Source organism: Aedes aegypti, chromosome 3 (assembly GCF_002204515.2).
Source record: "Aedes aegypti strain LVP_AGWG chromosome 3, AaegL5.0 Primary Assembly, whole genome shotgun sequence".
In the NCBI taxonomy this organism is placed as follows: domain Eukaryota; kingdom Metazoa; phylum Arthropoda; class Insecta; order Diptera; family Culicidae; genus Aedes; species Aedes aegypti.
This window is the reverse complement of record NC_035109.1, coordinates 106,646,620-106,670,249: the sequence shown is the minus strand read 5'-3', so window position 1 is coordinate 106,670,249 and position 23,630 is coordinate 106,646,620. Positions and strand designations below refer to the sequence as shown.

Here is a 23,630-nt window from a genome sequence, read left to right as displayed (position 1 = left end):
GGAAAACTGATTTTGACACTCTGTAAATTATCAGTGTTGCCAGTGAATAATATTGTATTTTACCATACAAATAAATGGTTATCGACACCTATTACAACATTTCTCAGCAATCAAAGTTGCTTTATAACTATACATGGCAGATATTTAGCAATTCTTCGTTGTCTTTCAACGGTGTTGCCAGCTGTTGAAACTACATGACGAATTTTGATCGTTATGTGGAACATCGGATGACAGCTAACGCTTACTTCAAGCTGGGTATCAGTAATTTTCTGTGTCCTTCGATTTTACTTGAGCAGTGTTGCCAACTATCGAATAATTGTGTATCCTGCTGGAGATTTACTCTTACTTTGCTGAAGATTATTTTTTCACATCTTGCTATGAATTTGAGATATTGAGGGGTCCATTTTTTAAGTCAAGTTGAACGAAAATGACTCGACTGGAGTCACTGTCGATCGAACAATTCGCTTGACACGGCTCTGTCAATCGAGTTTTTCTACAGTTGTCAGTGCACTTTGCGAAAGAGGACCTCGTGATTATTGAGCTGAAATCGAATTCAGGTTAACTTCTGCGCTCATGAGTCCTCTCATGGCGTAGTGGTAACGCGCCCCAACTAGAGATCGGGGAGTCGTGAGTTCGATTCTCACTGAGAAGATGTGTAACTTTTTCGCAAATCTTCACATCAATTTGTCCATCTAATCCAATTGCAAATTATATGTAATGTTAAACTTCCACTCGGCTGGTTAGCCGTAAACCACGATTCTTAATTAAAAACAAGTAATTGTATTCAAGTTATTATTTTCTGCTGACCAATAGAAGCAAAATGAGTTATCTGAATGGTGTGTTGAATAAATTTGTCATGTAGAAATGTAATACAAACATTTGTATGAGAAGACATTCCTTTGACAACTTTGAGCGCTATTTTCTCAATGCCTTATTTTTCCATGTTTTCAGTTATAAAGAAGAAATAATCCCAAATGCTCACCTATACGCGAGAACCATTTCAAGACTTTCCTCGCATCATGTGCAACCCGGTCGACATGATTCCGTTGTGTTTGATCACGCCACTTTTCGGCGCATACACACAAAATTGTCTGCTCTGGGGGTCGGCAGAAATGGCAAGAATGGAAGCAAAACTGTATTCAGTAGGTACCCTTCAGAATTGCATAAAAATTACATTCGCCGGTCACTTGGCCTGACCGGCCGCCGGAGAGGCGATTCGTTGCGTTCCAGCAACTTCTAATTACTGAGTGACAGCTGTGCAGAACGCACCATACGCCTCAAGGATAACGACCGATAATTGATCTTGTGGTACAAATGAAGTTTGTCGCGCAAACAAACTTCTCAGGTTGAAAAACCGCGAACCTTCCTACTCATAATTATGCTCCGCCGACTTTCCAATTACGATCGATAAAAATGCACACACCCCATTTGTGGAAACGGACCAGTCCGATTGAAGGGGGGCCATCAAAGCATAATGAATGCGTACGAAAATAGCTTGACAAGGTCTCGGTCTGCTCTCTTCAGGGAGTTCAGTTACCACTTCCCCATTCTTTGGAGTTTTGCACTTTTTTCCCAGCGATACCTTACCAACCTGTCTGCGCGGGAACCAGTGCCAGTCAGTCAGTGCAGTGAACCAGTTGCCAAACTGGAAAAACGACAACGTGGATTTCAGTTTTACGACTGACACAGACACAGACATGCAATTCTGCGCTGAAAGCTATCGCTGCGGCCCCGTTTCGCGGTGCCGCTCTAATAGTGAACGTCCAATTGTGGGGGAAAAGGCAACCTAATGTGCGAATTTCATCATCAGAATCAAATGTCGTGGATTGATTGGAATGCTCACATTGATTTGACTGATGGCTCTTCCTTTTGAACTCCAATTATGAACCAGTGGTAATGGAGCGTGGTGATCCTTGAAAATCATCGAATGATGTGTACGAAGCACAGAAAAGTAGACATGATACTAGTGAATTTTACTAACAGAGACTACTGTAAAACTTGCTACATCAAATTGTATTCTGTGACACGCTCTTTTAAGATATCATCTGTTAGGATTTGAAGAAGGACGATACGTCTGTTGGTCTATGTTGATGTATACTTGTTGACTGTTTCCGCGACTTTTACTGAATATTATCAATCCTACCACTGTCTATACTTGTAACCAAGTACTTCGTTTTGGTAGTCAAGACAAAAGGCACCTTCAAGCGTTTCACACCCATTCAAGTGAAACACTATTTTAAGATCATAATAGTGAAGATTTGATGAAAGATGTAATTTCTGTTTTTCTCAATTGAATGTAGACATGTTGACGGTTTCCGGATTTCATACTGAATATTGTTAGGCCTGCCACTGTCTATACCTGCAATCATGTACTTTGTTTTGGTAGTCAAGAAAAAAAAACGCCCTCAAGCGTTCCAAATGTCAGACTGATTAGTTACGCCAGAAACCGATTTTCAATATCAACGACGACCTAGTTGACTGATAATTTCTCCCAATGGAAACGTTGGTTGCCTAAAAATTGTTAAAAATACGGTGAATCAACAAATTGTGCTCGCGCAACTCACACAGGACCATTGCAAAAGTAAATCTGGAATGCGCTTCTTTGTGTTCTAATTTTATTTAACAGAACCCGACTTGGCCGGCGCCGTTTTTAATCAATAATATGAGAACTGCTAAAATGTGCACTTCGAGAGTAAGCGTAATCGCTTATTCATTTGGATCTAAATGCAATTCTTACCAGCTCCGATCAACTACGGAGTAGAAACCATTGATATATATGCATTGCCAGTCTATGCTTTGCTATGTAGTAAATTGTGGCTTATCAAAATCGAAAATTCCATCCATTCAAAAATGGATTCCACGTTGCCGGTAACAACCGTACACGCTTCCTTTCGTTCGTTATCAATCAAAACATTGCCTCTCTCGCGTGTTGACCCTCCTTATCAGTGCCGTGTCAAAGTTTTTTTCTTTTCTATTTTGGTTCGAAATTCCCTAGGAATCTTCTTACCCAACAACACATCCGCTTTCCTTTTTTCCAGACGCGACGTGGCGACGCTGATCGCATCCAGGAGTGCTCCTTTTCGGGTCCTTTACACGCTTTCCGGGGAGTGTACTGTACATTGCCCTTACCTACCAAAAAGGAATGCTCTCAGCATTTTTGCTTTTTTGTCATTGGGAATGCCATGCCGACATCGAATGAATACTTCTTTTCGCCTTTGCTGACGCGGACTCTGCATTGAAGCAATGCACAGTGGTTACATTTGGTCTCCAATGCGGTCATAGTTCATAAGCCTATTATGTTTTGACTATCAAAAACAACATATCCGGATTATTATTGCTCAATTTAATATGATTGTTTCACATACTGGTAGAGTAAGGTGGGGCAAAAGTTCGACCTTAGTGGTATAATCAAAGTTTCCAGGAAAACAATAGCAGTTAAAACAAAACAAATACCATACAGTGAACCTTCAACATATTGGCTATAATTTTGCTGAACAAACTTGTGTCAAAATATTTACTCATTTTTAGTTATAACTGTTTCAAAATTGATTGTCTTATTCGAACTTTTGCCCCACCGGTGGGGCAAGAGTTCGAATCTAGTGTGGGGCAAAAGTTCGCTGGCTAAAACACAAAATATCGATACTTTTATGACAGGCATGCCTTACACCAGCCGTAAACTTAAGTTTAACGAAAAATGCACACTAAATTTTCATCAAAAAAATGCCCAAAACCGAGTTAATTGTAATATACTCAAAATTAGCAGTTTTTCGCAAAACTAAGTGGAAATGTAAAATTTTGGTGGCAATTTTCACACGATCAGACAAATTAAACTAAATTTGAAGATAATAGGGGGCAGAACCACTTGGGCACTTCCATGATTCACTTTGGCATGGGGGTATTTTCTCGGCCGAATTGTCTGAAACTTTGCAATAAGGAGCACTTCACTACGACGCATATTGTGACCAAATATGAGCCTTGTAGCTTTCAAAAAACCCCACTGCCGAAGTGAATCAAAAGTGCCAAGAATTGGGTCCGGCTCCCTATGTGGATTTTAGCCAATTTGCAAATTTTTCCGTGATTTTATACATGGGTCGAACTTTTGCCCCGCTGATTCGAACTTTTGCCCCACTATGGGCCAAAAATTGTTTTCAAGCATTTATGCAAAAACTAATACACCTCAAAGCAACCTTATGATAGGCCTAGCAACGCCCTTACATAAAATATTAAAAAATATTTTATCTTCAATTGGTTCCATGCAACGAAAGTTTGACCAAAAACTACAATATTCACGTCGAAAAACAACAAATAGCCATAACATTTCCAAATCACAATCGATTTTTATGATATTTGGAGTGAAAGTCTCTTACTTGAATAGCATTCGAACCACCATGACCATTATAAGATTTGTTTTGAATTGAGTTAGAAATCTTAAAAAGAAACTCTTACCCCACTCGAACTTTTGCCCCACTTTACCCTAAGCATACATTTTGTATATGCACCATTAGAGTGATGCAAATTTTGAAATTTTGGCTCCCCTATGCTTAAACGACTTATATTATGGTAAATAGCATCCTCCCAAAGTTTGAAACGAATCGGAAGAAATTTGACTGTGCACAGGCCATTTGAAGTTTATATGGAGATTAGTATGGAAAACGCCATCCTCTTGTGTTCAGCCCTATATTTCTTCGTCATAATGTTTTATGGAAAAGTGAACACAATCCTCTCATGTGAAATCCTTTCACTTACAAGTTTGCTGAAGACCACATTTTGATTGGACGTCAGGATAAATTGCTATTCATAATCATAAACTGGGTATGCATTTTGCATGCTGAACCAACTGCTCGGCAGGCAACAGTGGGTAGAATAGATCAATGTAATCCAGGCTACTATGTTCTACAGCAAAAATGCAGTGTTGCTCTGAAAGTAAGTGAATGATCATCTCAGCATGGCTTAGACTTTGTTATCAAGAATAACAAATTATTCTTACGTCCCATCAAAATGTGGTCTTCGGCAAAGTTGTAGCTCGGAAGATTTCACATGAGAACAGTTTGTTAACTTTTCCGTAGATTATTATTTCAAGCAGTTAGAGGACTGAATACAAAAGCTTTGCCTTTTCCATAGTAATCTCCATATAAACTTCAAATGGCTTGTGCACAACCAAATTTCTTTCAAATCACTTCAAACTTTGGGAGAATAATCTTTATCATAATTGACACCGTTTAAGCATAGGGGAGCAAACATGTCAAAATTTGCATCAGTCTAATGCACCATGTCGGGGTAAAGTGTCGTAAATAAATAATCAATCAATATGTATATATCAAGCTTTTAAACATTTGTTTTAATCCGTTGGTGCAAGTAGTAAATGAGTGATAATAAAATTGAAACCGTGCAGTAGGTCGAAAAAAGTGTGCTATTTCAATACCTAAAAAAAAAATAATGCGCTCTCGGGCTAGGCATTGGATATGAATAGAAAGCATTGTGTTTGGATGGGCATCTAATTCTTCCGAAAGAGGTGCACTTTGCGAAAAAGGACCACGTGATTATTGAGCTGAAATCGAATTCAGGTTAACTTCTGCGTTCATGAGTCCTCTCATGGCGTAGGGGTAACGCGCCCTAACTAGAGATCAGGGAGTCGTGAGTTCGATTCTCACTGAGAAGACGTGTAACTTTTTCGCAAATCTTCGCATCAATTTGTCCATTTAATCCAATTCCAAGGAAGAATATTGAATTTATTATGCTTGATTGTATAGAGCCATGTCTTCAAAGTTTGTACGGATAATTGGCGTACACCTTGTAGAAACATGGCGTCTTCGGAAAAGTTGTTCAGAAGCTCAAGGCTTATCATTATTTTAGCCAGCAAATTCGATATTTTGTCACCAGGGGGCGCTGGTGTGCATAAGACTTTTGTTTTGCAGATATCTCAGGAGCCCAAACACTTAGAAAGATGACATCTTCAGCAAAGTTGTTCAGTGTTAAGGCTATCTTTATTTAATCCATGAAATTTGCGATCGGTCAAAATAATGATAGCCTTTGAGCTACTGAACATCTTTGCCGAAGATGCCATTTTTCTAAAGGGTAGCGCGGCCTGATGGCAGAATCTCGAATTCCTTGGCTTAAATAATGACATCCCTTGAACTACTGCACAAGTTTTCCGAATACGCCAGCTTTCTAAATGGACAGAGTCCTTAGATTTCCGCAACTAGTGCCACCTAGCAGTCAAATACCGAATTAACTGAGATACCATCAGATAACACTCCACCTTCAGGACAACTTTACTGAAGACGCCAAGTTTTGAAATTATCTGGATTCTGAGATATTCCGATTTCAAAACGTTAGTAGACCACTGTATATAGTGGGTTAATTACTATGCGACTTCTATGTGTGTGTGTGTGTGTGTTTTTTTTTTAATTTAGCTCATTATAAATGGCAATACTGTAACTGTCTAGTGTTGTTCTTAATAAAATTCTTTAGGAATGCAATATGATTCCAATAATTGGAAAATTAACCCGAATAGGCCTAAATTAAAGCAAAAGTTCTAAAACTCTCACCGCTCAGCGAATTCTAAATAGATTCAAATGATTTTTTGTCCGTATACTGGCACACATATCTATTTTCTAGAAGTGGACAGAGGAACGCGGAAATATTTCTGTGGTCGGAGTAATTCCGGTGGATCATTGGCTCAGGTCGGGTGAAAAGGGTACTGTGCGTTTGTGCCCCTGAAGGTAGGAAAATTTTAAGTCACAGATAATTTTCTGAATCGGTTATAATGTGGCCACAACATGACGGAATTTTAAAAGAATTGTATCAGTTTAAACTTTTTGAGAAACGATTGAACTGGATAACTATGAGTTTAGCATTTGATTAATCCTACAAATGACCATTTTCGGATCCCGGGACGATTCAAACTTATGATAAAGTGGTCAATTTGTATCTGAACAGCTGTGCCAAGCTAATGGGAACGCATTTTGGTGCACAATTATGTTTGATTTCTACTTTTCGAGAATTGAAACGGTTCAGTATCCAACAATTCTATAACCGGTTCTTTCGATCATTACGTCCGAATGGCTACATCCGGTATATTTTAAACGACGCAAAACTCTTCATTTATAATGTTGAATATTATATCTTAATGATTTATGCAAATAAAAATGATTATCATTTCAAATTAATAAAGGTAACTTGGTATGCCCAAAAAATAGCCCTTTTTTACCCGACTTGACCCAGTGACACACCGGAATAACTCTGGCCACAGGAATATTTCTGAGTTCCTCTGACCACTTCTAGAAACTAGAACTGTGGGCCAGTGAACTGACAAAACATCATTCAAATCCGTGAAGAATTCTCTGAGCGATGAGGGTTTCAGTATTTTTGCCTTCAATCAGGCCTATACGGGTTAATGAAACTCAATCGATACATGAACAGCAAGACAAATTATTTTCCGATTTATGGCCCGATGGCGCACAGTGGGACGAAACTGAAAATTGACGGTCAAATCCTCTTAGAGGTGTTTTAGCCCATAGGTGTCTTCAGGACATTGTTTTGAATTAGCATTCCGAGTAATAATAAAAAATAATGTTTAAATTAGACTAAATAGGGCCCCGAGCAAAAATATTTTTTTTGATTTTTTTTTTTTTTTGGGCGTTCATTACTTCAGCAAAGTTTTAGTTCTTTTCATTTTCAACAGCTTTGCTGAACATACTTGATATTTTTGACTTCGTTTTCACGGTTAAATTTTTAAAATTTTTAATCAAACCTATTTTACCATAAATATCAGTTTTTTGACCATTTCTATGCTCAATGTGCAATTTACGAGCATGACATGTTCTACAACATTTTATATATTACAAAAATACACAAATTTTCCGAATATACCAAAGCTGTGAAATCATCACATTCCAAAATATAATGAAATTATGTTAAAATTTATATAATTTACGACCATTTTTCTAAGCAAATTTCTTCTGAATCGGCACTTTTCGCCAGCCATATTTAGTATACTTTGATGCCTTATTATATCAGTTAAAGCCCCATGGCAACAGAATGATCGGGTCTCACAGAGCTTATTGATTTCAACCATTTTTTGACGAGCTTGGAATTTTGATCTTAAATAGTTTTTTGACCTTTTGTATACTCACAGTGCAATACTCTGTATTAGTTATATCATAAAACAACATATTATAAAACATCTTTATCACACTAAAATTGCTCAATTTTAGCATCAACTCGTAGTTGTCGACGATAATTTGGCTTCGGTCACAATGCGTGAAAAATTTAAGAAACAAATATTAATATAGTCGGTGTTCAAACAGACTGAATCAAGTGTTTTTTAATGACTTTAGGAAAACGTACCCCAGGCATTCAAAATATCAAAATATTTGCATTATTTGTTGTGATGATGGAACTTATCTTTTTGATGATACGTCTGTATCAAAATACCATCAGAAAAATCAAAAATGATCGTGTTACCAACATATCTCTATGACAACAAAATTTCATCTGGTCCAGTCTGTCTGAACACCGATCATATGTATTTTATGATAAAAAGCAAATAATAATTGAAAGTGAAACATAATTTAGCCTGTTGAACACAATTCCTCTCATTTTTCAACCAATTTTTTGTGCCGGCCGAAGTGAACTTGTGTCCGAAATTGCTGGTACATGAGAAACCTACCTAGTAAATTCTCAAAAATAGTATTTATTTCAATAAAACATTGTTTTTTGATAGCTTGTCAGTTTATTCAGATGACTTCGAAATAGTTGTTAGGATTTGTGATATAAAAAAATCCCAAGTTTATTGATTGCACTATGAGCATACAAAAGGTCAAAAAACTTTTTGATGTCAAAATAAAATTCCATGCCTGTCAAAAAAATGGTTGAAATCAATAAGCCCTTGAGACCCGATCATTCTGTTGCCATGGGGCTTTAACTGATATAATAAGGCATCAAAGTATACTAAATATGGCTGCCGAAAAGTGCCGATTCAGAAGAAAGTTGCTTAGAAAAATGGTCGAAAATTATATAAATTTTAACATAATTTCATTATATCTTGGAATGTGATGATTTCACAGCTTTGGTATATTCGGCAAATTTGTGTATTTTTGTAATATATAAAATGTTGTAGAACATGTCATGCTCGTAAATTGCACATTGAGCATAGAAATGGTCAAAAAACTAATATTTATGGTAAAAAAGGTTAAATTTAAAAATTTAACCGTGAAAACGAAGTCAAAAATATCAAGTATGTTCAGCAAAGCTGTTGAAAATGAAAAGAACTAAAACTTTGCTGAAGTAATGATCACCCAAAAAAAAATTTTCAAAAAAATATTTTTGCTCGGGTGCCCTATTTAGTCTAATTTAAAAATTATTTTTTATTATTACTCGGATTGCTAATTCAAAACAATGTCCCGAAGACACCTATGGGCTAAAACGCCTCTAAGAGGTTTTGACCGTCAATTTTCAGTTTCGTCCCACTGTGTGGCGGTATCACTGTGCAATGCAACCGATGATGATTAACGAGCGCCAAAAAACACACCGGCGGCGACGAGGAGTTGCATTCGAATCGAACCGCCGAACTTTTCGCCTCTTGCTCACCGACGAAACTCTCCCGTGAACTTGAAAAATATGTGAGCGAGCGAAAAAGAGCGCCGAATCATCACGCGTGTCGCGTGACTAACGTCCTGTTCAGCTCATATGATGTTGGCCCGCCGAGTGTGCGGTGTTTGAATTTTCCTCAACGGGGCGAAATCAGAGGCTAGTTGCTCCGGTTCTCTCGCATCGGCTATGCTCTATTCAGTTCTTGCTTCGCACTGGTCCGGTACGGTTGTACGGAAACTAATATTAGGGAAAAGTTGAAGAACCCAGTTGATGGTGGTCTGGGGTTTTTTGTGTGCTACCAACAGTTAAGTCATTGCTCGTTCCGTTTCTTCCGTTGGAAGTTAGTAGCCGGTAGTGAGTGAGTGAACTTACATTAACAGGTGGCAATCCCACAACGGGCAGGACACGTGGCGGTACGGATTGAGGAACTGTTTCGAGGAATCGAAATCCTGAATAACTCATGATCCAAGTGTGCTGCGAGTGACATTTATCCTCGCGGTGTAAATCGAAACCTTGAGGCGCGACTCCGGTGTTTAGTCGTGAATGTTGAATTAATAAGTGCAACACGAGCAGAAGAATCACTTGAACGGAACAAGATCGCATACTTATTTTTTTCGGGTGAAGTTTCTATATATTTTTATAACGGATTTTGGCTGCGCTCTAGTGACGTGAGTGCAGAGTAGCGACGAAAAAAAGTGTGTGCAGAAACTGGGAATAAGCGAAACCACGACGACACAGGAAGACATGGCACCGAACATTGTTGAGCCGAGTGCTCTGGTAAAGACTTCCCTCAGCGATATGGATGTAAGTGAGACATGGTTTAATATTTAATGTGTAATATCTATTAAATGGCACAGTTTTTTTTCGCAAGCTTTCTATAATTGGGTCGTCGGCTCTCGGGACAGTTCCCTTCCGCACTCACTAGACGCTATTTGGATCGATATTTTCGCCTTGAGGCGCCACGTCGCAATTGGCAATTCAATTATTATGCATCCTCTTAGCGATCCACAGCATGGATTTGTCCTTTGCCGCCGGCTAGCAAAGGTCATTCTAAGGCGGGAACAGTGAAATCAGTGTTTCCTTCGAAATTTGTGGCAAACTGTCTAGTGAGCGAATTTTTAATTTCCTCGCATTGCATCATACGATGTGAGTACGCGTGTGAGTTTTCACGCCGAATTGTATCAAGGGTATTCGCTGCAGTGTCTTCTCCAATTTGGTAACACCTTTTTTCGGCTACCACAGATTTCAACAACACCCGGTAACGAATTCTTCCAGATTTTGGCTACACATTAAAAAATGCTTACAAGTGAATGCTTGTTCTATCTTCTATCTATCTATCGCTCTATATATAGTCAAACCTACATCAGTAGATATTTTAAGGGACTGTCGACTCATAGAAGTATCGAGTAATGGAACAGAAATGCTTTAAAAAGTTTTTTGAGGGGACCATCATAGTAATCATGATTTCTTTTTTTAGTATGTTTGACTGGTAAATAAAATATAAATAAAATGGTGTTTGTATGTCGCGAAATGGCTTGGGATCAGGCTCTCGTATTATGACAATTCTTTGAGAGTTATGTATCTAAAGTGTTCCTACGTGTTACTGTATATAGAAAGCACAGGATGTAGAACGAAAAACATGAGCTGTTCTTTTTAGTTTGCAGTTTAGCGAATCATTACTTTCATACCGTGCTGTTTCGAATTGTTGGATGCCTTAAAAGCCAGACAATGGCCTTTTTCACGATATGTTTGGACTTAGTTCCGACTGTTTTCGTCTAAAGTCCATAATTACAATGTCTTAATATTTTCCATGCATGAAGTAGAAGAAAAATTACTTTTGTGTGAATTAAGGGCAGTGTCCCAATGTTTTCTTGTGGAAGTTTTCCGGTTTCCCTAAAGCAAGAAACACTTCATCATTTCCCTCCCATCTCCAAATTGACCTAGATTTGGAATCAAACTAGTACCAGGGCAATCCAATGTAAATAAACATCGATCATTTCGATCATGTTTCGATCATCGCCTTTGATTCGCCATGCTGCCATCTAAAAGAACAGCTATTGTTTGAAAGAAGGTAAAATTTCTAATAGGGTGGTAATTCACCAATTATTGAATGCATTAAATGCTCGCTAATTGTTGAACACTACATTAGCAACACACATATTATTCAACAATAGGCGAATTATTAATCGTGTATCAACTGATTGTTAGTGCTACAACTAATGCAAAGCGTCTCTCTTGAGATCTTCCTTCTTTGGAACATTGGATGTTCTTCATACTTATCTTCTGTGTCCTCATAAATAAAACAAATAATTTCAATTTACTTTTAAGCCTAGGCTAGATGGCTGCAGTTGCAGTTACGACAAAATCGTGCCACCCAACCCACGGTCAAAAATTGAACTAATGCTTTACAAATAAGTAAAGACAGGCGTTCAAAAAGCATTATAAGATTGATAAAAATGAGCTCACTCCAAGGCGCCAAATCTTATACTCCTCATATTGCTCCTTTATAGAATTACGCGAATAACTTCTCACAGCTACTTGGAGCTACTATTATACAACTTTCTCTTACCCGATACTCCGTATCTCGATATCGAGTTAGAGAACCATAGTAAAAGTTGGTTTTCATGGCTAACTCGAATGTCCCTTGGATCGCAGTTGCATTGTTTTCGTGTTCTGTAATTCGACACCTCCCTAACTCGAAGGTCCCTTCAATATCGAGTAAGAGAGAGTTGACTGTATTGTCTAGATTCGAAGATGTCATACATTTCATATTGGCAGATCATTATCAGGCCAAAAGATGAGAACAATGATTAGAGGAAATGTTTTCTTCAAATTATGCCCAATGGTCGTTATGCCAAATGACCATTATGCCAAACAGCATTATGCCAAACGACATTATGCCAAATGGCATCATGTCAAATGGGGTAGAGCCCTTCTATATGTATGGCTTTGTTTCATCTATATCGTAAATTTAGTTGTTTTAGAAAACTTTTGTTATGGTTATGAATAAAATCTAAGGATTTGGGGTTTTATTTGTAATTAGGATAGAGAAATATTTAGTTACCTCGATGATTTTTTGGCATCTGGGATTTTTTTTTCGGACATATTGTCTGAAAGATGCGCTAAGAGGTATATTGTTGAAAAAATATGGGTGCTTAACATTCAAAACAAACGCCTGTTGAAGTAAATCAAAAATTCCAAACATAGGATCAGTCGTATTACCACAATTGAAAACCGGGGAAATTTTTAAAAATAATACCGGGAAACCGGAAAAAAGCGGGAATTTCAAAATTGAAATTTGGTGGCCAACCCTGCTTTAGGGATCCCTTCAGAAATTCCACTAAGGAAAGGAATCGTCCAGCAGTTCTTCCAGGAACTTGTTACAGAAAATCTTTCGGTATTGCAACGCTTCCAGTAATTTCCACTGGGATCACTCCAAAAGTTTGCTCAGGTATTCTTCCCGAATTTCATTCAGAAATTCCAGCAGAAATTCTTCTACCAATTTCTGTTGTTACTCTAGGATATCTTCCGAATATTCTTACAGGAATTTTTCCTGCTAAATCCACGAAGGTTTATTGTAGCGTTGAATAAATAAGTTTATGAATTATTCCAGGAAAGCATACAAGAGTTTCTAGAAAAGTTCCTAAGAGGTTTTTTCGGTATTCAGGAATTTTCTCCAAAGATTTCTTTGGGGGTTCTCCAGCATTTCATCAGAATCAGAAGTAAATTGACCATAGATCGTGTAAAATCTATCTAGGGTTTCTCACCAGAATTATTACCGCAATTTTTCCTGTACATTAATTTCTCCAAAAATTCCATCAGATGTTTTTCAGATATCCCAGTATCATGCAGTAGTATTTTGTAGCTTTCTGGTGAATCATCCAATCCTCAAAAGTTTAGAAGCTTCTTCAAAAATCCTTGTAGGAGTTTTCTCCTGCAATAGTTAATCATGTATTTCACCAGTAGTTTCATCGGCGATTACTTTAGGGTTGCTTTTACAAACCCGGATTCTCTAATAATTTCTGAAAAAAAATTATTGACAGTTCTGTGAAGAAGTTCCTAATAGATTTTCTGAACAAATTTCATGAGGACTATCTTGGGATAGATTCCTAGTGGTATCCTGAAAGAAATTTTAAACTGAAACGTTAAAAAAATTAATGAAATTTTTTAAGGAAACTATATCAAATCCCAGGAGGAGTCTCAGGAGTAATTTATTAATGAAATTAGCCGTTTTTTAAGACTCAAATGAAACTCTTGGAGGAAAACTTAATATGAACACCGGAAGAATTGAAAATTCCCTTTAGACATATCTGAAATAATCTTTAGATAGATGTTTGAACGAACCCCAAAAAAGGAGCCAAAGAACTTATCTATCTTAACTAGAACGAGTCTCTGTTGTATTTTCTGGAAATATATTTGAAAAAAAACCTTGTTGAATTCTTGAAGGTATGTTGATGGAAAATCTTGGATGAATTCCTTAGTAAATCCGTGAAAGAATCATTGCATCAACTCGTGAAAATATCTTCGGAGTGCTTAGTATCTGAATTTACATTCTGTTGAATTTGTTAGAGGAAATTATGGAACATACGTAGAGAAATTTCTACAAAAGGATTAAGCTTAGAATGAACTGTGGTCCACCATAATTCCACCAATTTCGTTATAAATTCTAATCGAAGAATTAGAACTTGAACTGAACAGGCAACACACTGTGTTACCTGAAGTACACTATTAAAAACTTAACATGATATGTGTTATTATTATCATATAATAATTTTCTACAGTAAAAGTATGACAATGATCAGATACAGCTACTGTACTCTAGAAAAACTAATTATTTTTGATTGAATTATGAGTATCAAACCTATTTGATTGAAAACTTCATTGGTATTGCATAGGGTGTCCACACGGGGAAATTCTAGCATATCATAAGTCTTGACAGTTATTAGAAAGCCATTAAAACATTTTAACGCAACTTTTCTACAAATACAATTGTACTTTAGGTTAACTGTTTTTTTTATACAAATTCAAATCAAAGCGAAGTATTACATATTGATATGTATGTTTTTAAATGATCTCTGTTGATGTTCTTACACAACTTTTGTCATCATATGTCATTCTGCATGAATGTTCTCAATGGCAGATCTGCAAGTTAATATTAATACAGTTTTTTTTCATTATTTTCATGAAGGAAATGAACCTAAACGTATAATAATGCGGTTCATGTAAATTGTTCAATATTTTGTACCAAACGTGAACTGAACTAATTGCAGTACAAAAATTTTAATGTTATTGAACATATTAATGTTCAATTTTGCCTTTTCATGTGTTTTCGATTATAAACGGCATTAAATATCAAACAATTGAGATCAAAATTGTTGTTACAAGTTACCCCACAAGAATAGTCTTGAACGTTTTTGAATTTTTATAGTGCTTAAGCATTAAATTATCAAAACTTTTATATTGCCAACTTGTACACTACTAAGTACTGTAACTGATAGCAAATGCCTCGAATGACATATTTCTACCGTTTGTGTGGTACGAGGTACGTTTTTCAGCCTTAATTTCATACAATCCAACATTTAATATGATTTTCACCTCCAGCAAACCAAGCAAAAAAGAAACAATACCCAATCTCTCGCCAAAATCGTCTGTTGTATACCTAAGGTCAATAAATGGCGGAGTAAATTATAATAACTGAACAAAACAACAATTGAGTCCTAAAATTTTAAATGAAATCTTGTTTTTATTCAATAACACGAAAGAGCATGTTACTGCAACTTATTTAGCAATTTTTCCCGCTCAAATAACGACTATATCAGTTTAAACTTTAATTTAAAAATTGAGTCCATAAATGAACCTTGACACTTTTGATCATGCTTGACGTTCGCTTAGTAGATAAAAACACCACAGGGGTTTTAGTTTTAACACTGGGGTTGTTCCTATCTGACATTTCGGAAGGGACACGGAAAACAAAATATACCCAAAATATGAGTTTAAGCCAAGGGGTGTGACAAAATCTAAAGAAACATGAAAAAATGTTTTTTGGTCTTAAACCAACGGAAAACATTAAAAAATTGAGTAAACATGTGTTTTTGGCCTAAACTTAAGCGTTTGACACTAAAGTTAGGACAGGGCTTTAGGACCCTATTCGGCCCTGTTTGACGGTACGCGTTAGTAATTTTTCCATATAAGTGCTCAATGCTTGGATCTCGGCTTTTAGTGTTCAGATTGAGATGGATTTTACATCGCAGTTTTCTTGGAAGTATGTATTACTGTGTGCGTTTGAAATGCAAATATCAAATGCGGGAACACCAAACACTCTAAGGTTTTTAACGAGGAAGGCGAAGTCAAATATTGACTTTCTTTGCTAGGTTGGTGGTGATATCGATCATGGTTGCTAAGTATTCTTTGGTTACTTTGTGTTATCGCATTTGAAGCCCAGTTGAACTAGATTTGCACGTCAAACGCAAACAGCAATACTTATTTTTCCGTGTTAAGAAGGTTGAACATTAAACTAACTAAAAACTGTGAAAAATGATCAACTTTACCCGAGTGGTAATGTATTCCTGACGGTGGAGCTGGAGAAATATTTTAACATATTTGTAGGCAGGTAGTAGGTCTCTTTTCAGAGACTACATTTTTAACCAAAAGTTCTCGATTACTTTTTCAAATCGACGTAAGTAACTTCCATACGGTTTTGAGAAAATTAATTCGATAGAATCACAACCTGTCTTCTAAAACTGTTTTAAAATAAATCACCTTTTTAACATTTTTTCGACGTGTACATTTCTTAAATATTGCATACAATGAGCTCGCGTTTAAAAACTATGGAGTTCTTGTTATTTCCCACAAAAAAATCATTACAAAATGATAAGCCGATTTATTCAGTTACTTTCGACGTTTTTGTACCAGTGTAAAATCGACTCAAGTAATGTTTTGTTTTCATTCGTGGTTAAGTCACTTTGTCTCTCCATACAGCGGAGCGGCGAAAGTAGTGGTTAGGTAGCGAAAGTTGAAAATCTTACTATCGTCGTTTTGTAAATCCGGAAAGTAAACGTTCTAAAAGTGAAAAATCGAGTTGGTTTAGAGGAAAATGCGTAGAATTTCGTTTGCGAAACACGTAGAATCGATAAAGTAAGTTTGTATACTTTTTTGACTTGAGTCTGTTTGAATAAGTTTTCGAGAGTTACCTTTTCAAGCAAAGTACAGCCAACTCGTCATAAAGGAAAAGTGTACCAGTTATGGCCATAGTGGTTCCCATGTGTGACATTTTGATAACTTTCACTTTTTAAGTCTTTTTGAATGCTTCAACATCAAGGTATATCTTAAATCTAACTATTACAACATACAAAAATTTTCAAAATTTGAAGACATTATTGTAATTACATATGGCAAAATAGGGAACCACTATGTTCATAACTGGTACACTTACCCTAAATCGATGTTCAAGGGACTATCAACTTTTCGCAGCTTAGGGGCTGTCCATTAATTACGTATTGGTTTATGGGGGGAGGGGGGGGGTCTGAGATTTCTTACGCGCCATACAATTTATTTTTGATTTTCATACAAAAAATCTTACCATGGGGGGAGGGGGGGTTGAAAACCCCGAAATTTGTCTTACGTAATTAATGGACCGCCCCTTATCGAGTTTTGAAAAATTACAGTTTTCAGCACTGGGAATATAATCACTGTAACGGATCTTTCGCAAATGTTTAAGATTTCTGCGATAATTTTGACATCCTTTCAATCATAATTTCGCTGCAACATTTTCCCCCGATTAAACTCAAAGATTATCACAGTCCGATTTGTTGCGCACAAATCATACAATTTCGCACAGCAAGGTCCGTATAACTAGGTAGGATAACTGGCCAACTGTCAACAATCTGAAACAACCTATTTTATGACAGACCTTGCTTGCATACATTTGCAATGCGAAATCGTATGCGAGATTCAACTGTGATTACAAGAAATTTTGAGTGAGTCTAAATGGGTGTAAAAGTCGCTATATCAAATATTGTTTTATTGGGATGCCTATTTTATTTTGATACTAGTGGTCCCGGCAAACTTCGTCTTGCCATCAAGTAGGCTGTTGAAAAAACGCTATGGATTGTCCCATACCGAATGACAGTTCCGATCACGCTCGTTTTTCGGACTTTCCCGATGAAAATCCTGGGATTTTTATACACACAAACACGTCGGGACACTTGACGAACAAAACGGTAAAATAATCATTCAAATCCGTTGACCCGTTCGGAAGCCATTTCGTGACATACAAACAACGTTCCATTTTTATTTATATAGATTTCTTCAAAAAAAAAAGGTTCTCTATAAGATGGATTCAGAAAATCCTACAAAAATCATCTGTTCATGCCACAGAGTATCTCTAAGAAATTAGTTAAACATTTCAGGGAATTCAAGCGAATTGTAGAGAAGTGGGGGGGTTGATTCGATCCCAGGTCCTCGGCGTGAGAGGCATGAGTTTCCAATCACTACACCAGGCCCGTCCCCGAATAATAATAAAATATTTGGGATAATTTCTAAGCGATACATAAGGGAGGAAACAATTCTGAGTGGCCAAAGTAATACCAGGCGTAGATGTATCTGGAAGAATTTATGCAGAAATCACTAAGAGATGCCCTCGTAATAATTACTGCCTGAAATCAGGGAGGAATCCTTGAGGAGTTTTGAAAACAACATACATGGAATACATGTTGAGACATTTCATTAACAAATCTCAATTGAGTCCATGTCCAAACAAAATCTTGGCAGTATATTCTGATGTGATTCCAGGAGGCAATCAAGAAAGAACGAATAGATGATTATCTTGAGTAACTCCTTGTAAAGACTGTAGGAGAAAAACTCATGTAAAAGTTGTGATTGATTTTTAAAATAAAACAATTTTTGGTGGTATTGCAAGTTCTAAAAAAAAATTGTGAAGGGAAGTCTGGAAAATTGTTAGCAATAATGAATTCTTGCAAATTTCTAGGAAGAATCTCAGAGTTTACTCTTGGAAAAGTATCTAGGGGTGATTCGTGAAGTAATACTTGCAGAAATCACTAAAGGATTTCCTTACGGAATTTTCTGAGGAATAATGCCAAAAGATGATCTTAGCAAACCCCCTTATTATGTTTAAGAGTTTTTCATAGAGGAATTTTGAGATTTATTAGGAGTACCAGTAATTAAGAAAACATAATTGAAGGCCACCTAAGAAAAAATGGGACGAATGGGAATTTATTATTCGTTTATTTAATCTAACTCATGAATAACGCTAGGCAGTATTCCTGTAGGAAACCCTTAAGGAATTCAGACTAATAGTTATGAAAAAATGAAAGACGAAATACCTGTACTGCCCATAAAAGCATACCTGTCCCATGTGGATTTTCGAATTAACTCCTCTTTTCACTGCAACATTCATGTTTCAATTTATACTTTACAACGCCTATAAAATTTAACACACTTTATTTGAAAATATTGTGGAAAAATATAATGTTGGTGTAGTCCCATATAGAAACATAAAGACATAACAGTCTCTATATGAACTTTGTACCCCAACAGAAACTGTACTTCTTGGGGTGTGGTCAAGTTTATATTTTTGTTGGTCAATAATAGTAAAATGAGTAATCTATATGCGAAAATGTACTAGAAAATTATGAATGTTTGTATGAGATGGCAAACTTCAAACTTTGAGCGTTATTTTCTCAATGTCTACTTTTTCCATATGGGACAGTTATGCCTTTATGGGCAGTGTAGAAATCTCTTGATGAACCACTAAGAGAATTCTCGGAGTGTTTGCAGAGAAAATTTAAGGGTATGATGCTGAACATCATCGAGGCTTCATTATAATACTTCTTAAACAATTTCTCAGTCAAAATACCAGGGAAACACATAAGTGAAATTCTTAGAGGATTTTTTTTAGGATAAGATGATGGCTGGATCCGTTACAAAAACCTGAGGATTTTCTTCAAGATTTGTGATGGGTTCCCAAAACAAAATCTTTGACAGAAGCTTGGACTTCAAGTGCTATCAAAGATATTTCTGTTGACGTAAATATTTCATTAGGTATTCAGTGGGCTTCCTGTCCACATCGGCAATGGCCATTCACGTGGCATTGTCACCTCTTCACCAGATCCAACAGTGAAAGTTCATATATCTAACGAATCTACAAGGACTGTCATTGACATTCATGCGACTTCATTTTATTTGACGAGATACCTTGACCATCAACGACTGCTAGCCCCCAGAAAAATCTCCGAAGAGTGCAAGGATGACGCAACAGCTAGCCGCCGACATGAGCAACAGAGTCTCAAAGCCTCGAAAAATCATTCTCCGGAATGCGAGATCGATAGTTTTCGGTGATGCATCAGAGTAGCAGCAGCAACACCGACTGACCAAACATCTAACCATCTGACGCAAAGGAGCGATCTCGTGCGTCCTCCATCGTAAGCATGACGTATGTATCCACACGCGGACTCCGAGCGATGATCGCGTTCTGTTTGTTCAACCTTGTTTCTACCACAGAGACTTTGGCGGTTAGTTCCTCCTAATGCCAAGATTGCTGACTCATAGGTTTCTTTATTTTCGCGAATCGAACGCCTCACGAAGCATTATGTAAAGTTCTGGGAAGTAGTGCGCCGACAACGGAGTCATTAGCATCCCAAGAACCGAAATGTTATCGTAGCATGAAGTCAATAAACCTTAGCTGTTGTGTGGAGTGCGGTAGATCATCATCTTCGAGCGGATGCACGAGGATGCGGTCGATGGGCTGGGTTAATGACTGTTATCGAGCGAATCGACAGTGTAACGGATCGTAACGCCGAATCATGATCGTAAGGAAGACCGACTTTACATTGTGTTGGAGAACAATTGAAGTTTGTTCTATCGTAGAAATCGCATGATGGAATCTAAACGAGTTTTGCTGATTTCGTTTCCGTGTGCAAATAGGTTTGGTTCTGGTAGCAGGGCTGGTAGCGACTGAGTGTCTTAAAAATAGAAACTACTCTACCGATCAGAAAGGCGTTACATGACAATAGCTCTCATAAAAAAAAACCCCAAAGAATGGTTCCGTTTTCAGACCACAACTGTAAATCGCTTGCAAATTAGGCTTTCTTTGCCAAGTTATCGACAAACACGAACCCGAATCTTCCCGGCACATTCCCACGTCCAGTCGCGATGTAAAACTTTTGATCGGAAAGCTGCTTTGAGATTCTGCTCCATGTGCCGTTTCACATGTCTACTGGCTTTGTACGACTTGTAACCTTCCCTAGCAAGGATGTACCGCACCGTTTGAAAGTTGTCGTTGTATATTCTGGTCACACATAGGATCAAAATACCGGGATTAGCTCTAACGAATCTCAACACCTTGCTGCGCCAGCTGGATGGTAAGGGTTAATATCCGCACACCAGTCAAAACAAAAGCAGAGCTAAGAGCAAGGAGACTTTTCCGAGCGAGAGCGACGACCTACATTCCAAGCGGACAACAAAAACAGATGTGTCATTCTCTCCGGTTTCCCGGAGAAAACATCTGAGATGGAAATCGATTTTCCCTTCAGCCATCGTATCGTTGCCATCAGGAATTTCACAACCAAAACGGATACGACGTCAAAGTTCGCATTCAAGAGTCACGCCACTTTGGTGTCGATACCCATACACAGGAAAACGCTTGGCTCTTATTTCTAAACAGATTGATAGATATACAGCATTGGACAGAACATTTGCAACTTTTTCGATTTTTCATACAAAATAATCATCTTTTGTGAGCTCGATCTCAGTTGTTCATGGACTGATTTTGCAGAAGATCAGATTTAACTTAAATTTCATCATATATTTTTGTGTAATTTTTCCATCCATGAGTTTAAATTTAAAAACGACCAAAAAAGTAGCGAATGTATTGTCCACTACTCTGGCTGAAGATTGCCTATACTGATGGATTCATCAGCTCTAGCGGTACGTTTCATCAAACTGGAGCGAACGCGATTTTTTCGCAACCTGACGGTACCAACCGATAAAAGCCGCTAAAAGCGCAATGTGTGAATGGAATTCCACTAAACAACGGCTTAGAGATAGACAAAATACCACGAAGCGCAGCCGGCGATCACATGCTAGCTAGGTATCGTAGTTTATTGTCTTACACCTCTTCGGCTCTTTGGCGGAGTTTCGAATGACCTAAAACTGATCGTTGGACACGATTAATGCAGGCAGGGGGTTTCACCAGAATAATTGTGTTTTGACGACAGACGGATAGACGACTGTCGCCATCGATGCGAACAGTGATGAATCATTAGGTATTGGGTTTGTGAATTTAGCCCGAAACTACATACTGATTGGATTCCGATTGGAATGGATAGAGTTCAGGTGACATACTTTTATGATAGGTAGTGGTAGAGGTCAAATACCGTGCCTTCCATAGTTTGGGAAATTCCTTAGCCGAGTGGTTAGATTCCGTGTCTACACAGCAAAGACATGCAGAAGGTGTCTGGGTGTGATTCCCGGTCAGTCCAGGATCTTTTTGTAATGGAAATTTCCTGTCTCACGATATACAAATGTGGAAATGTCAACTTTGACAAAGAATGCTCTAATTTCATTGAACACTAAGCTGAGAAGCAGGCTCTGTACCAATGAGGTTGTAATGCCAAGAAAAAGAAGAAATATCGATTTGTGACTATGATAAACTTTGTGATTTGTCGAAAGGATTAAAACAAACCAAGCTGCTGAGATTCCCTAAGATTTTACATATAAAAAAAAATACCACCAATGATTTACTCCGAATTTTTGTCAAGAATTTCTGTAAGATTTTTTCAGGGATACGGCCACAAAGTTTGTTAAGAACACCTTCCAACATTTTTCTCCAAGGATTCCGTAAGGAAATTCTGGGATTTCTCCATTTGACGAATTACCCCTAAACATTTTTCCAGAAATACTTTCTCAGATTTGCATGATAGCTTCAGTTCCAAAAATTTTACACGAACTGTTTTAGAGCTTACTCTGTGCATTACAGCAAGGGAATATACTACCAATACATGCAGGAAATTCTTCAGCAATGTCTTTGCAATTCCACCAGAAATGATTTCAAAAAATCTTTTCAAAACAATTACAGGAATTCTACTTCTACAGACTTAACAAGCAGTAACCCAAGATAATCATCTATGCATTCTATTTCAAATGCCTCCTGGAATTGAACTGAAAACTATTTCCAAGGTGTTGCAGGAATTTGTTCATACTTGACAAATTGTATAGAGTTCGATTGTCGACATCGAAAAGCACCTTTATTCTGGTGTCGATGATTGATTTACGCTAAAATTGTGCCTGCTACTTTAAACAAGCCTCATATCAAAAATATAAACTAATGATCAAATAGGAGCTCTATAACATTGTGCCTGAGGGTATCCATAGGGATTTTTTGGCATATTTCCGTTTTTTACTTAATATTTTGGAAATTGGTACCTACGAACCAGCTAAACCTGGCCCCGCTTGACAGGTTTCGCCACTCAAACAATTGGTGGATTTTTCTCGAATCTGTCAGCAGGATTTTTGAAAAGATTTTTGACTTGTTTGATATCTGTAGCCTTTGATAGATTTCGGAGAAGATTTTTGATGGATTTTAGTATAGTTTCTGAATTTTTCTAACGTCCATTGGTTGGCTCCTAATAAGCCTATAAGCAAGCTTTAAAAACATTCAAAGCAGCTTCCAAAGGTGATCCTATCCTTTCTTTAAGAAATTTTAAGAAATTCCTGGTAAAATCCTTGGCGATTCACGAAGAAATTAAATCTCAGAATAATTTCCGTAGAAATCTTCGTCAAACTGCTTTGAATATCTTTGACGAATTATTAGTTTTTTTTTTTCATCTCTCACCTTCATGACCAGCAAGGCATTTTGTTCGATTTTGGCAAGAAGTTCCTTGTAGGAATATTTTAATGATGTTTGGTATACTTCAGAGTAGATCGTTGGGAGTCTTAGTGAAGTATAAAAGATCCTGACAGAGAGGAGACAGATCACTGACAGTTGGCATGCTTTCGTGCCTTATTTGACTTGTGTGATT

At 37.3% G+C, this 23,630-nt stretch overlaps 1 protein-coding gene across 3 annotated transcripts in view; it reads left to right on the top strand.

Moving 5' to 3' along the window:
- The window catches only part of LOC5575011 (choline-phosphate cytidylyltransferase B), a 106,012-nt gene that overhangs the window by 67,769 nt on the left and 14,613 nt on the right, over positions 1 to 23,630 (top strand). Inside the window, exon 1 of one of the 3 annotated variants that reach the window (XM_011494871.2) lies at positions 9,783 to 10,398. The exons of the other annotated variants lie outside the window; for them this stretch is intronic. Coding sequence (XP_011493173.2) covers positions 10,339 to 10,398 — 60 coding nt within the window. The 5' untranslated portion in view covers positions 9,783 to 10,338. Of the gene's footprint in view, positions 1 to 9,782; positions 10,399 to 23,630 lie in introns of those variants that run through there. 3 annotated transcript variants of the gene reach the window in all.